This window comes from Rhinatrema bivittatum, chromosome 18, assembly GCF_901001135.1.
Source record: "Rhinatrema bivittatum chromosome 18, aRhiBiv1.1, whole genome shotgun sequence".
Lineage (NCBI taxonomy): Eukaryota > Metazoa > Chordata > Amphibia > Gymnophiona > Rhinatrematidae > Rhinatrema > Rhinatrema bivittatum.
The window spans coordinates 50,569,839-50,584,393 of NC_042632.1; the positions used below are offsets into that span (position 1 = coordinate 50,569,839).

The 14,555-nt window shown below is 42.0% G+C and overlaps 1 protein-coding gene across 7 annotated transcripts in view; it reads right to left on the bottom strand.

The window, feature by feature from the left end:
- Nucleotides 1–43: 43 nt before the first annotated feature.
- The window catches only part of SEPTIN8 (septin 8), a 58,577-nt gene continuing 44,065 nt past the window's right edge, over nt 44–14,555 (bottom strand). For 4 of the 7 annotated variants that reach the window (XM_029584105.1, XM_029584104.1, XM_029584101.1 and 1 more), the window contains exon 10: nt 44–1,097. In XM_029584105.1, coding sequence (XP_029439965.1) covers nt 932–1,097 — 166 coding nt within the window. In that variant the 3' untranslated portion in view covers nt 44–931. Of the gene's footprint in view, nt 1,098–5,778; nt 6,993–9,720; nt 14,266–14,555 lie in introns of those variants that run through there. The other 3 variants (XM_029584102.1, XM_029584106.1, XM_029584108.1) reach the window with 3 other exon arrangements.

Here is a 14,555-nt window from a genome sequence, read left to right on the forward strand (position 1 = left end):
CATGGTAATGCATGGAAGAGTACAAGCTAAGCTCTTAACTCTCTCCTGTTTTGTGCCTTCTGCTTTAGTTTATTCTCAGAGCTTCTATTTTATCTTTTTTTTTTTTTTTAATATAGGATTTGGCATAAAAATTGTGCACGTTCCATTATGGCTGCTTTCCCTGTATTTTCATTAACTCTTTCCTGAGTTCCCACCTCATTTGGTTGTGCTATCGACATTCTTTCTAGATGTTAAGTTGGGGCACCTGCCTACAGTTTTTTGCTGAAGGACAGCACCTTCAGTGCCACTGACTCTTAGTTTCAAAGTGGGAGAGATTTTCAAAACATGTAAACATCGGTGTCACTTCAGCAATAGAATAAAAAAAAATAAATTTAGACCTAAAAGAGGAAAATCCAAAATTATTGTAGTTGCTTTATCTTCCACCTGAAATCCCTGGCCTTTGTTTTGCTAGTACAGTTGCTTTGATTCCCCCAAGGTCACTTGGGGGAATCGCTTGTAAAAATGGGATTGCAGTGGTGACCAATTGGTGACTCATTTACTAATTAACCTGAAGCACTGCAATTGTTCATAAATGCCTACCTCAAGTATTTTAATACAGAAGAAACCATTTGACTGACTGCTAGTTAAAAATATTTCTGTTTACGCAAACTAGTCAGAAATACAGGTCTTTCACATTCATTACCTGCTCAAAGAGTTGAACATTCGGTAAGTACAGCATTGACCAACTCACACATGGTGAAAGGGAAGGATTTTTACAGGCTTCCTGCTGTGAATCAGTTAGTTTGTACTTTTTGGCCAATAACACACATACAGTAGGATGTCCACAGTTGAGCTGGATGTATACATTGATATATCTACTTTTTCCTATCTGTTTACTTCAGTTCCATGCCATGGTGATGTCCAACTGGCCCCATCTACCACATCAGCTTTCTCAGATGAATCCTTCCCGCCATGTCGCACTCTTGACTAGGCAGCTACAGCACTGTATGGCCTGCCACCAGCTAGTGCAGTTTAAGGGCTCCACACTGGCCTTGGTGATCATCACCTTAGAGTTGGAGAGGCTGACGCCTGACTGGTTTCCTGTTATTACAGATCTGCTGAAGAAAGCACAGGTAGGAATCAAAATGGCGTCTGCCATGGTTGGCACACAAATATAATTAAACTGGGCCAAATGCTGTAGAAGTAACAAGGAGGAAACAATGACGACAGACAGAATTCACCACTTGTGACATGGACCATTGATTTTCATTCTGGTCACAAGTCTCTTTCCATTAAGCCCACCTTCAACTAATTATTTGCTGAAACTCTATCTTTACTGAGAAAGTTAATCAGTGATGATAAAATCTACAGTATTTAAATGTCAGTGCACATGGGGGGGGACCCTGTAGAGTGTGACCCTACCACTTCCAGCCACTAGCATGCTGGCTTTGGTTATTACTAGTGTATTGGCCATCATACAACTTCATACCTGGTCAAGGCTTTGGGGAAAGAGGCATGGTCAAACGAGAGATGCCAGACATAAAATGGGTTATGTTAAACTCATTAATTAAAGGAATAATTTCCTGACATGCAAAACACGTCTTTAGAGCAAGTCCATCACTACAGTTATTTCATTCAACAAAAACGTTTTGCTTTCTAAGTTTCCCTCCAAAGCTCTAATGGGTTATAGTGTATTTCAAAATTCCACCTCTCCGAGCATTCTTAAAGTACTAACCAGAAGTTGCTTACAATCGCACCTGCCCATGGGGAAAACACACATCTGTCTTTTTAATTGCAGGTTGACAATAGCCATTTCATCCACTGCAAAGAGCTTGTTGATCAGCAGCTAACGAGTTCTCCAAGGGCCAACGCAGTATATATCTGTCACATTGCTAATCAAGACATCAGATTCCATCAGCAGGGAAGGTTACCCTACTACCCTGCTAATGGTCAGCACTCGCACCCACTCAGCACCAGTCAGTCCGACCCACCACAATGGAACGTGGCCTTAGCCCACAGACACCAAGATATCATGGAAGACGACTTCTACGATGCTTTCCAGCAGCTGTATAATGAAGGTGGTAATCCAGAAGGTGGAAGGATAAGCAATCCTGGCTCGGCCACTAAGCTGAGGCAAGAAGAAAGCTGTTCTCCTTGCCCACCCTTACAGTCCCCTGCAGTAGATGGGAGGCAGCCCTTACTTGACTGGAATTCATGAACTGTAATAGGGAATCGAGGTACAAGTAATGTTGAGCTGCAGGTACTGCAACATGAGGCAGCACTTAAATAAGAAAGTAATACATTAAAAACACACCAGTTCTTTTTAGATAGCTTTCAGAAAGTGTCACATCCCTGCTGTATTAATGTTTGAATAGGTACAGGCTTTAGCCTAATGCTCTGGCACGTCTTGTAAGAACCTTGAAAAGGTGAAGTCTTACACTCAGAGCTGAACAGTTCGTAAGAGACTTGTACACAGCATCTGCTAATGCCAGGGCCTTGCTCTTGGAGGCAGCTCAGCTATCATTTAGGTGCGGGCTGGACAGGCCACTTCAGCACATGTCCCATCTGTACTTGGGTTTTCGGCACTATTTCTAGATCCGTGAAGAGCAGGACTGAAAGAGAACTCCACAGTACAGAACGGGTGGGAGCGGGATCTAGCTCTATATGAGTGGGGATTTATTAAACATTCCTAGATAAAAACCACTTTTTTTTTTTTTTTTAACCATCAGTGAAATTACTGTATGTGCCATTCAGACTGTGTAAGTGCCAGTAGTAGAAAAAAACATTCCTATTTCTAACCTATATTAGATAATGCAATTTAGTTAAATAGAAAAATAACAATATTAAGATTTTCATGCTATTTGCATAACATGTACAGTGTTCTATTTTTATTATTTGCCTTTACTACTGCTGTCCAAGGTTGTTAGTAAACTAACTTTTGACAATTGGCAGCACATTCTGGATTTTGCTAAGGTTTGTCACCCCATTATAGCAAATATCCCATTTATAACTGATGTATAGAGGTGAAAGTTAAATTTAAGTATATATGTATTGTACAGAAAGGAAAGGAGTTAGAGTTTGGCTTTGTAAAGCAAATGAGGGTCCAGCACTGCAGTGAAATGAATAAGTTGCGTCCCCTTCAAGCCACGGTGCTAAAACTGCAGGTCGTCTTTGAGCCAAATCTGCGCGTACGCATAGGAGTGTTTGAACAAGGGCTTGGTACCTGCACGTAAACGCCAAGCCGGACCCCTTTCACGGGACTGCGGAGGCGAGCCAGCGCTGGTGCACATACGCAGCCTGACCATAAAATACTCAGCTTCTTCTCCCCCAGTATGGAAGGAGCGAGAGAGAGTGGGGAGCTGCTTTCTTACTGTGAATGGAGGGGCCGGCTTACTCTTCAGTGCTACTGAGGAGAGAGAGAAAAAAAGGCACTTTTCCTTTTCTACCCTTTGAACTGCGACTTAGCTGTCTGCCTTATAAAGAGGCAAACTCCGTTCTAATTGTTGTGAAATAAAACATACTTCCTTCCACGTGGAGTCTTACAATTCCAAGCCTCCTGTTTTCTTGGGGAGAATTTAGAAGGGGGGTGCAATTCTGTCACCAGGGCAGCTCCTTACTAGCCTGAAAGAAAAGCTGCACCGCCCTCGCGGTGGTTCTGGGACCAGAAAGTGCTCCAAGCCACATGGCGCAGTCACGGGTCTTAGTGTGCAATTATTGTGCAGCCTACTTCCGGTAAGGTTAAATATTGACTGAATTTATGATCAGGTCACAGAGAAAACAGCCTGCATTCGAGGTGGGGGGTGCTAACTTTAGTCCTCAGGACCCACCCACAGGCCTGCGTTGCAGGATCTCCACACTAGAGAGGCATGCGTAGAGTTGTGAGCACTGCCCTCCAGCTCTCTCTCCTGCATATTCATTGTGGATCTCCTGAAAACCAGGCTGGCTTATGGCTCTTGAGCACCACTGTTTGTGACCTCTGCATTATAGTGGGACAGTCCTTAAAAGGAAGCAGTTGCTCCCATTTAAAGTGATACAAGCTTAGTTCTGTGTTTTAAATCATAAAAAAATGAAGGGCTTGAGTCATTTAAAGAAAAACAAAACACACACACAAGACCGACTTGCTCCTCAGCTGACACCAGGCTCAGAGAAAGACAGGGGATAGCAGAGCAGGCAGGTTTGACAAAGGACTGTACCTTGTCAGCCAGCCGAGATGGAACATGAACATAGAAAATATATTCACATGTATAGCTTTTGAACCTTAACTTCTACCATGCATGCACTATTGGAAATGGTCTTGGGCAGTGATGGCGAACTCCACGCCTCAAGTGCCACAAACGGCAGGTTTTCAGGATATCCACAATGAATATGCATAAGATAGATTTGCATACAATGGAGACAGTGCATGCAAATCTCTCATGCATATTCATTGTGGATATGCTGACAACTTGGCCTGTTGGTGGCACTTGAGGACTGGAGTTTGCCATCACTTGGTCTTAGGGTTGGCTACTGGCTCCAGAATTTCAGGCCAGGTTCATCCAGTCCTGGTTTTACACCCCCCCCCCCCCCCCAGGTACTCTTATAGTCTTGCTTTTCTTAGAGAATGCAATAGGGAAATCAGAATAAGTCCCAGCATGCAATGGGGTAAAACCAGGACTGAATCAACCTGTCCTGAAAATCTAGAGCCAGTTGGCAACCCTAACAGGATTGCCCATTTAATTTATAAAAACTCACAAAAAAAACTCCCACCTTAAACAAAAAAACACTGTACATATAGACAGAATAGTCTGGATATGTAGAATTGATTTTTTTTTAATTTAAAAGGTATGTGTATGACAACGAAAGCCACTGGCTCTGGGGCCTTAGGACATCTACTGCAAACTCATGCAGTTATATAATGGCACCAGCAGCGAACTTGAAGACCAGACCTAGGCAAGAGCTGCTTGAAAGCAGCACGGCTTCCTATAGCTGACAATGGTTTCCCCTTCTCCCCAAACCCAGACAGCATAGTAGCCTTGTCCACGGCTACTTAGGAGTTTGATAAACGCTTAGTGCCTCCTCAGACTCATCAGGACCAGGAGCTGCAGCAGCTGATTCTTCTACCGGCCCCTGGTCAACATGCATGAAATGGAGAAAACATGATGAAGCGAGGCACAAGAATGGTCATGTTTTAGCTCTACTTTCTGTGCAGGATGCAAAAGAGTAGTGCAACCAATATTTAGCACATGTCTATTTAACCTACACGTAACAAAATTATTTAGCTCTGCCAACATGAAGATCTCCATAGGGCGAGGTCTGAAGATTTGCAGAGGAACTGCCACTACAGCTGCTCTTCAAATACTCACTAGCCAGTCTGGTTTTTAGGATATCCAAAGTGAATATGCCTGTGAGAGATCTGCAAAGAGTGGAGGTAACGCATGCAAACTCTCTCATGTATATTCAGTAGGGGATACTCGAGGACCTGCTTGAGAATCACTGCTTTACAGCAGCAGTAATCACAGGAATATAGGACTTGGAAGTTAGCATGTCAGAAAGGCTAGGTTAAAAAGGAATTCCCAGCATCATTCACATTTTACAAAAACCTGATAAAGGAATCTTCAGATCAGGGCCTGCATACTAAAGGTGATCTCAGTTTTGGTTTTTATAGGCAAGACGCTTCTTACACAAGATTCAAAATCTTTACAGATGACCAATCATCTTCCTTAGGTTTTGAATTTCCCATTCCCTTGGCAATCTAAGCGGGCAGAGAATAGACACAAAGCTGAAGCTGGTGCGTTAAAAACTAGATCAGAAAACATGGAATGTACTGTACACAAATGGTTTATTGAACAGAACAAACAAAATGGCAAACATTTTCTACAACTTTTGGTTATGAATGCTTTTAAAGCAAAAATTGTGTGTGCCTTTAAAGCTGAAACAGCATTAATGGTAGCCCTATGGACTGGCAGCAGAACACAGAAATTTTTTTTGTCTATTTAAAACCTGGCCCAGTGTAAGCTACAACCATGGCATGAGAACGAACCAATATTTATTTAGTCTTACAGAGTGTGATTTTGTGTGTGTATGTATATATGTTAAGGGAGAGAGTGCCACTATGGAAAAGAATCCAGCTAATTTACTTATTAAATGTATAATCAAATAAGCACAGCACTGCCTCTCTCTACACGTCGGTCTGCTGCACTCTGCACAAGTTCATTCCCTTACCTTGTGCCTTGAGGGAGTTTTAATACAAGAGGCAGTAGCTGGCATGTAGCCAAGTATTCTATTTCCAACTAACTTTAGTGCCTAAAAAGCGGTCCGTCTCTGCTGAATTTCGTTGCCCTTCAACACGGTTCCAGAGCTTTCTTACTTTTAATATTGTCAAGTTGCAGGTTTCAACAAAACTTCTGCAGCCAGACAAGTGCGGGGCAAAGATGCAGGGTCATAAAAATTATTTCTGAAAAGGATTGGGCCCTACCTCTGGGGAGACAGAGTACAAGGACCTTCTCCAGAAACTTTGCCCTAAATTTACATGGCCAACATGAAATACCCCAGTTTATAGACCCTGCACCCCCCCTAAATAAATTAAGCTCCACATTTACCATCCAAAATTCACCCACCTGAGAAAGAAGCAAATTTTAGATGAAAAAAGGGGAAGATTTTGCTAATATATCACTTGTGTTGCTTCTATGGTAGATGGGGATTTTCTAACAAGGGTTGCCAATGGATGCAGTGAGTAAGATAAATCAGCTTTTTGTATCATCTGCCTTTCATTCTCCTATATTTTGTCATTTGTATTTTTACGAACAGTTTTAGAGGTCACCGCACAAAGCCTCAACAAGCAGAGCTCTACAGCTGAAAGCATCTTTCACTTTCTTGGGCTAGGGACTCTCTTCAGTGTAAACGTTTACAGATTGGAAGCATAAGCTGAAAGCCTCAAGTTAGTTCTTCTGCCTGTGACGAATTGGCCTTAGTAAATCTTCTAATTAACATGTCTTCCTGATGTTAAGGAGCACGCACTGGGAAGACTAAAAAAGCTAAAGAGAACAAAACAGTCAGTCAACAGCTGTTACAAATATACTTATATCAAGTGTACACAGAGCCCCAGGACATGCCAAGTAGCAATCCTGAAGGGCAGGTAAGACACACAATGAAGCACATGGCAAGTTGCTAATGAGCCGTGGCAATCCTTAGGTGGCTCCGTGGACAGTTATGACATTTTCTGTTGACAACCACAGAGCACCAGGAGGGACCTGCAGCCTTTAAGTGGTCCATAATATACTGAAGGTGAAGGGATTCTGAGGACCACCACCATGGTTGGATTCATGACTGGAAATACTGCGATCATTTCAGAAAGGATAAGAGACTAGATTTTCCAAATTTAGAAATGATAATTTAGGAGGCACTTGAAAGTGTTTTCTGCATTAGATAGTAAGTGTCTCGGTGGTTAGCATTTGGTTTGAAGGAGCTACTGCCAGGAGTGGAAGTAAGAGGTCCCTACCAGGTCTAATGAGTGGTTGGCTTACAAAGTAACTCAAAAACTAAATATTTATACAGTGAAAGAAGCTGATGGCAGAGGAAATTGAGTCATTTGAATTTTGAACTTTTCATTTCAGGCAATGAAGAGCAAGAAAGAAGCTGGAAGACAAAACTTTGTCTTCAGGGAACCTGTATTCTTTGCACAATGTGTCGCCTTTTAAATTGACCAACCTAAGAATTACTCAACGACGATGATGTCCGCAAGTTTTCAAGACCACATTGAGCCTTTCTGCAGCTGTAGAAAGACCAGACGGGTGTGGTCGCTAAAGCTCATGTGCACCATCCTCTTTAGCTAATTCTTAGGTAAAGCCAATAGAAGATATCAGGACCTCTAAATAGCTCCGTTTTCTCTATGTCTAATTCCATGAGCTCTGCCCACTTTTAGGTGGAAAGAGAAATATGAGGGGGAAAGGCCTAACCACTGGTAGTGGGAGAGCCCAAATCACACAGAGCCTTTTTTTTATTTTTTAGCAAAAATTATAAAGCAGCCCTTTCTGTGAGCACCTGATGTACTCATGAAGTGTGAGGAAGGAAATGAGGACTTATTTAGAACGTGTGCATGCTGTGTTAGATTCCGAGGATTTTCCTGGCCTTGGTCACAAAGTAACAATCTGGAATGGGTGAAAATTAAGAAACTTGTATTCTAGTCTCACAATTCAAATAGCATTCTTCTCCTAACCCCCCCAAGAAAAAGAAAAGAACACACACAAACTACATGAAACATTACAAAACACCCAATAAACAATGCACAATTTTGCAAGAAAGAAGATTGGCACATTTACAAGAATACAGGAAGTCCTCCACTTACGGCGTTTTGAGTTAGGTTTCTAAACTGACACCCATTATCCAACTTACAATGCTTGTTTTGACTTTAAGATACCCAAGCGTCTCACAATAGGTGTGTGAATGACCATGAGGATAGGCAAGGTGACAGTCACAGAAAGAGTAGTAGGGGCTTCCTCTCCTCAGAGTGTCAGTGCAATGTCCTGTAGGCAAGCCTTGGCACTTTCCTCTTCAGACAAAAAAAAAATGCGTCTGTGCTTTTTACACTATTATACATTAGTAAATTCTGAGTTATTTTGGTGAAAATAGGGTATTGGACTGTGCTGGCAGCAATCCTCCATTTATAACATTGCTCTTATGCGAGGGGTTTTAGGAGCCAATTGTGTCTTAAGTCTGAGGACTTTCTGTAGCTTGTGTTTGGGCTTCAACAGGCCGATTGTCTCTTTAAAATGAGAGACTCCACCTAGCAATAAATCACTACATAGAAATTTTATGAGGATGAGAAAATGTTTCCAAATCCCTGTCGAGCAAATGTGTGGGATGATTCTCAGACCCTATACAAGAGCCGGGGGGAGGGGGCATCTTTCAGCTTGGAAACACTTACCCGATCCTGTTCTTATACTGCAACCACAAAAGAATCCATAAAGCAAAAGGTCGCAAAGTGAGCTGGGAATTCCTTTAATAACTTTAAAGAGGTCTTTGAGATAAATTATCTCCTCCCTGGAGAAGGCTTACATAACCGCTGTCCTGGTGCCCCTCTGGATTATTGTGAGACCTTATGGGAGAGAAGGTGAGGGAAGGGATGTCTGAGTGTAAATTAAAACAGGGACCCTGCCTGCTCAACTACCCAGGAGCATAGCCAGAACAGTGCTGGATAAGGAGAGAGGTCCTGCAAGTCGGCACACTTTATGGTCAGCAGCTGGAATCTGTGGATACACAGACTGAGCAGACTTAGATGGGCCAGCTAGCCTTTAATCTGCCATCATCTACTATAAAGTGCAGTAAAATAAACTTTAAGTAACCGGGTGTATCATTGCTAAAGACTAGGTTGAAACAATTAATGATAATGAAGGGAAATCCCCATGTGACGACTGAATAAGCCCTGACTCTACAGCTCGGTCGCTAATGTTTCATTAACGTTTTCTATAGATGCAAGATCATTATTCCAAAACCATCTCTAGCAGGGCAGCCAACTCCAGTCTGTGAAAACGGGGGAACAGTAATTATAGAGCGCACCCAGCACAGTACAATAATTCACATGGCTTCCATTCCCCTTCTCTAATGCTCCAAATCATTTATAATCTGAAATGAACGCAGTGAGGTTAAGAGACAACTGGATGGGTTTTCACTGTACTGCAAATACTTCTTAAATCAGATCCTCTATCGAACATAGATAATGGATAAAGAAACAAAAACAGAAGTGCAAAAATGACATCACAAAGCTCAAAATAAAACGTGAGGTTTAATAAAAAGAAAACAGGTACAAAATGAATGGAAATCCAGGAGCCGTCAGAACAGAATGAATAGCAATGAATTAAATAAGGAAGGCAGCGGTTGTACAATGACACCCCCCCCCCCCCCCCCAACACACACACACACAAGGTAACCCTCAACCAGAGATGCTGGAACATACGTCAGGATTTTCACAACCAGCCTTTGCAACCTTTTATCTGGCACAGGATTCCAAAGGCAAGCCGAGAGCAGAAAACAAAAAGAAGATTTTCAGTTCCATTGGAGTCTGGGCGCTGGTGGAGGAGCGGTTCTGACTGAGGTGTAGGGAAAGGAGAAAAAGGTCACGCCAATTGCTTCACCCGTGGTCAGATCCAACTCAGCTCCCAATTTCTGAGGTTATCAATCAAAATGCAAGACCCTGCAGTACCATGGACCAGCCCTTTCTGGGACAGTACCACCCTTACATCATTTTATTTATTATATTTATTTATTTATTTATTTTTTTAATGATGATTTTTGGGTGTTTTTGAACCCAAAGATACCTGGTTATTTTACTAATGAACAGATGTACAGAACAGTTGTGTACAAAGGAAAACAAAACTAAAAAAAAAAAAAAACAATTTGCATTTTTCTTCTTAATGGATTAAGATGTTTGAAAGCAAAATTTTCTGGAACTACTTGATGGCATTTAAGCCCATAACATTGGTGGCTCAAAAAACAAAAAAAACCTATTTAACCCAAAGTTCTCCCATTTAGTGTCTATGGGGAAAATAAAAATCATGAAGACCTGATCCAGACAGGAATCCTCGACTCCCCAGAGCAACAGCTGCTTTTTTTTAGTAAAACAAAGACATTGTTTTAACAAGCTCATTACATTCCCAGATACTTGATTGTCAAACACAAAAAGTTCACGACGATCCCGAAATACCACTTGAAACAAAACACGTCATCTTAAGGTAATCAAAAATCAGAACATGAGGGTTGGCTGCGTGTGATGGAAACGCAAGAATCATAAAACAGTACCAACGGAGCAGAAAAGCCGCCACCCGTCGAGGCAAGACAAAAGGACTGCCTGCCGCTCTGTGCGATTTTAGTCTAAGACATCAGCTTTCTTTGGTGATTTAGTGTCACACTTTGGTTTATCTGTTAAATAAAGGCAAGGTCAGGCTCATCTCCCATATCACAAAATTATTTGGTCTCAGCTATTAGAAATTTAAGAAAAAAAAAAAAGTCAAGTATGCAGGAGAAATGAATAAGGAGCAATCTCCAATTACTCTTTTCTCATCGCATTTCCTAGGAAGTTAACTTCCTGCTGCTAACACTCATCCTCTCTACCATATATTTAGTTTAAAGAGGCACAGCCTTATTAATAACCAGCACTCAAACAATTACTTAAATGTTATTTAACACTATTGCATGAAAAAATAATTTCCTGTGTTAAATATACCTGAATATACAGTCAGTTCTGTGAGGTTTTTTCAACACCTACAAATTTTTATAACACTGTAGCACATTTTATCTATTCTACAAAAGTCCAATGTCTGCACACAAAATATTTAAGACACCTGAGCATGAAGATTATATGCTATGTAATGATATGCAGAGGACACCGAAATTACATTTTTTGAATGAGATTCCCACCTTCCATACAAAATAAGCAGAGTCTTCTGCACAGGTGTGCCCAGCACTCAGACATCCACTATAGACTTATCTAGAAACGGATACATTCTTTCACCACCTATTGACTTTGGAAACTCGAGTTCCGATTCACTCCAAAAATCTGGTGTCAAGCTGGAGAAGTCCAAAATCAATTATCTGGCTGTAAAAACGTTGCCCATTGCTGGTGAAGGTATGGATATCCAATTTTGTACATTTAAGCAGATCTACTGCTAGAAAAGCTGGGGTTCACCAAGCAAAGGTGGATTTAAAAAATTCATAGGTCATTAAATGGAAGTCAGCAAATTATTTTAAGTTCCATTGCAGCTAAAAAAGTCAATACACATATCTGGTGCGACGTTCATATGCTGGTAGCTAGGTTTTTCTGTTTACTCTCCTATCAGGGTCAACCCCTTCTGGGCCAGCCCAGTATCAAGTATTGTGCAAGCCCAGAGTCAGGTCTTCCACTCCTCAGGTTGGATGCTGGAGAATGCGGCTCCTTCCAGTACCTTGGACATCTGCACCCTGAACCTGACCTTTAGGTGTCACCACTGTACAATGGCCGAGACTCCTCCCCCTCCAAAGGAGCCATGAACTTTGCCATGGCAATAACCTCGGGCCAGGAATCAAAACTCGAAGCCTCTTCATGGTACTGCACAGCACCGAGCCACCAGGCTGGCCCACCAACGTAAGTTCTTTGGCCATTCGTGCAAAAGTGGCCAGAAGATACTTAAGTGAGGTTCTTAATAAGGGAACCCCCCAAAAGCTGCTCTGCTGGTGGGAAGACCACTACAGATTTCAGAAATGCTGGTAGAGCGAAGGAACATGTGTACTCTCAGATTAGTTCAGATATTATTTTACACAACATACCACCCGGGATTACTTATTAAAAATAAAGGTACGATTACTGTCTAAAAAAAAAAAAAATGTACTCCTGGAGTCAGTACAACAAAACAGGTAATGTACAGGAATTTCTTCAGCTGCACAATTACACAAAAAAACCCCTCACTTTAAGCAGTAAAGAAAATCAAAACATTGTCATGAGTTTTATTACCCAAGTCTGAAAATATATATCCATATATATATATGTTATATGATACTGAAGTGTTTATGGAAGTTTGGTTTAAAAAAAAAAAAAAAAAAGACATCCTATGCCTGGGTACCTGGTGCAACCTGGGAACAGACCTTCCCCGCGGTACATCTTCCAAGTCTGCATTTAAATGCAAAGGGCTCGCTAGTTCAGAGGAACACTAGAGCTGGCAAAAATCGGGAACATAGCTGCCTATGCTAAAACATTCAATTTCCTGTGACCTCAGGAAGCGGAAAACAAACTGCTGGGGGTTAACAGAAACAAATAATCAGGAAAGCAAAAGACCATGCAAAAAAACATGCAGTGGGACATTCAAATTCTCAATAATTCACTACTTTCAGTCCCCTGTTGGATTTGCACAATTTTCGCTGTGAATTTTTTTTTTTCTCGACTCCCTGAAGTTGCAAGATATTGAATATTTGTACAAAAAAACCAAAGGCACCACTTCACAGGCTGTTCACACTTCTTACTGTGCCCGAAATCTCAATTCACCCCAAAAGAGGATCAAAAAGAATTACCTGTCAGAAGACTGAACAGTTCTGGAGCGAATGTGGCCGAGGAATAACGCGCAGCACGTGGGAAGAGTTCCAGAGAGCTCACTTGATGCTGCTCAGTTGTTGCTTTATCCCATGGGAGCAGAGTCCCCTTCGGGGACAGCAAGGCAGCCACTCTGCTCAGATATGCATTCACTTTGTTGGCCTCAACACGTTCCAATATCTGTTTTTAATCAAAGGAGAACTCTCCCACATAATCAATTCAAGAAGGTCTGCCGTTCAGCCCAGGGAAGTTCCCAAACAGGCTTTGAACCATCCTATCTACAAGGAGGAGTTTCCAGGTGCCCTTGGCCATAACCAACTTGGGCCAGTGGCACAGAAACAGCCAGAGCTGCTGGTCACAGCCTCCACACATGGAGGGGGAGGGGGCTGCCTCCAGGCACTGACTGCCAGACTACCGCTGGCCCAAAACAGATGTTCCCTGCAGCACCAGAAGGGAGTTCTTCAGGCCGGCAAGGTAACATCTGGATCTAAAGCTTTGACTCTAGTAGTGTCTAGATTTTATAAATTCTTTATTAAAATATGAGTCCTTATCATGTCATTTACTGCAATCTGGAGGCAGCTGGGAATGCTGAAAGTCTGGAAGCTGCCTCTTCAGATGTAGCGTCAAGTGCTCGTCTACCTAATGTTATGTGCTTTTCTCTGGATAACTCCAGGGGACATAGAAGAAGCCATCTGTAGTAACGCTGAAAGATATATGGCAAAGGTATCGAAAGCTAGACCAAACTTTGAATGAGACGGTGACTCAACTCACTAAATTCTCTGCTGAAAACGAGAGTAAACATTTTTCTGGTCACCCTTTTCTTACAAATATAATTTAGACTTAAATGCCCCGTGGAAACAAAAAAACCCAAAAAGATGGTGATTTTTGGAACAATGAGTGGAGTCCTTCAAAACTAAAATGGTGAATCGAGTTAAATAATCCTATGACGGTCACATTTCAACGATGGCCCAGTTACTAAACCATGTGGAAAAAAAAAAAAAAAAAGCATGATCTGTGTAACATTGACCCCTTCTCTGCACAGGTCCCGTAGACAGTCCGAGATGCTCCTGTGCTTGCACGGATGAAAAGAAATGGTTAACTCTGGAAACGCTGAAGGCTCTCCTCGTTTGCTTTGGTTCCCTCACGATACTTTAGGACACACACAGGGGTCACGAGGACAGCGAGTCATGCACCTAAAGGACACGAAAGCACAAAGTCCGCTCTCGGGAACGTGAGCCTGTGCGCGTTTTTAACTGAAAAATAAAACAAAAACAGCAGAAATCATAAAACAAAGGTTACACGATGTGGCATGGAGACAGAGCAAAATCAAAAAAAGGGGAAATGTAATGAAACAAACAACAACAAAACCAAAAGAAGCTTTGGAGGCTCACAGGTCAGGCAGCGAAGCAGAATTTTAGGGGGTCAAATCATTTTATTGTGATTGCTGGTAAGTGGGATTTTAAAACTAATTCTTCTGTCCCGGGGCTCTCTGCACCTCCTCCCTCCCCCCTCCCCCCAATCTTTATGCCCCTCTTCTTCTATA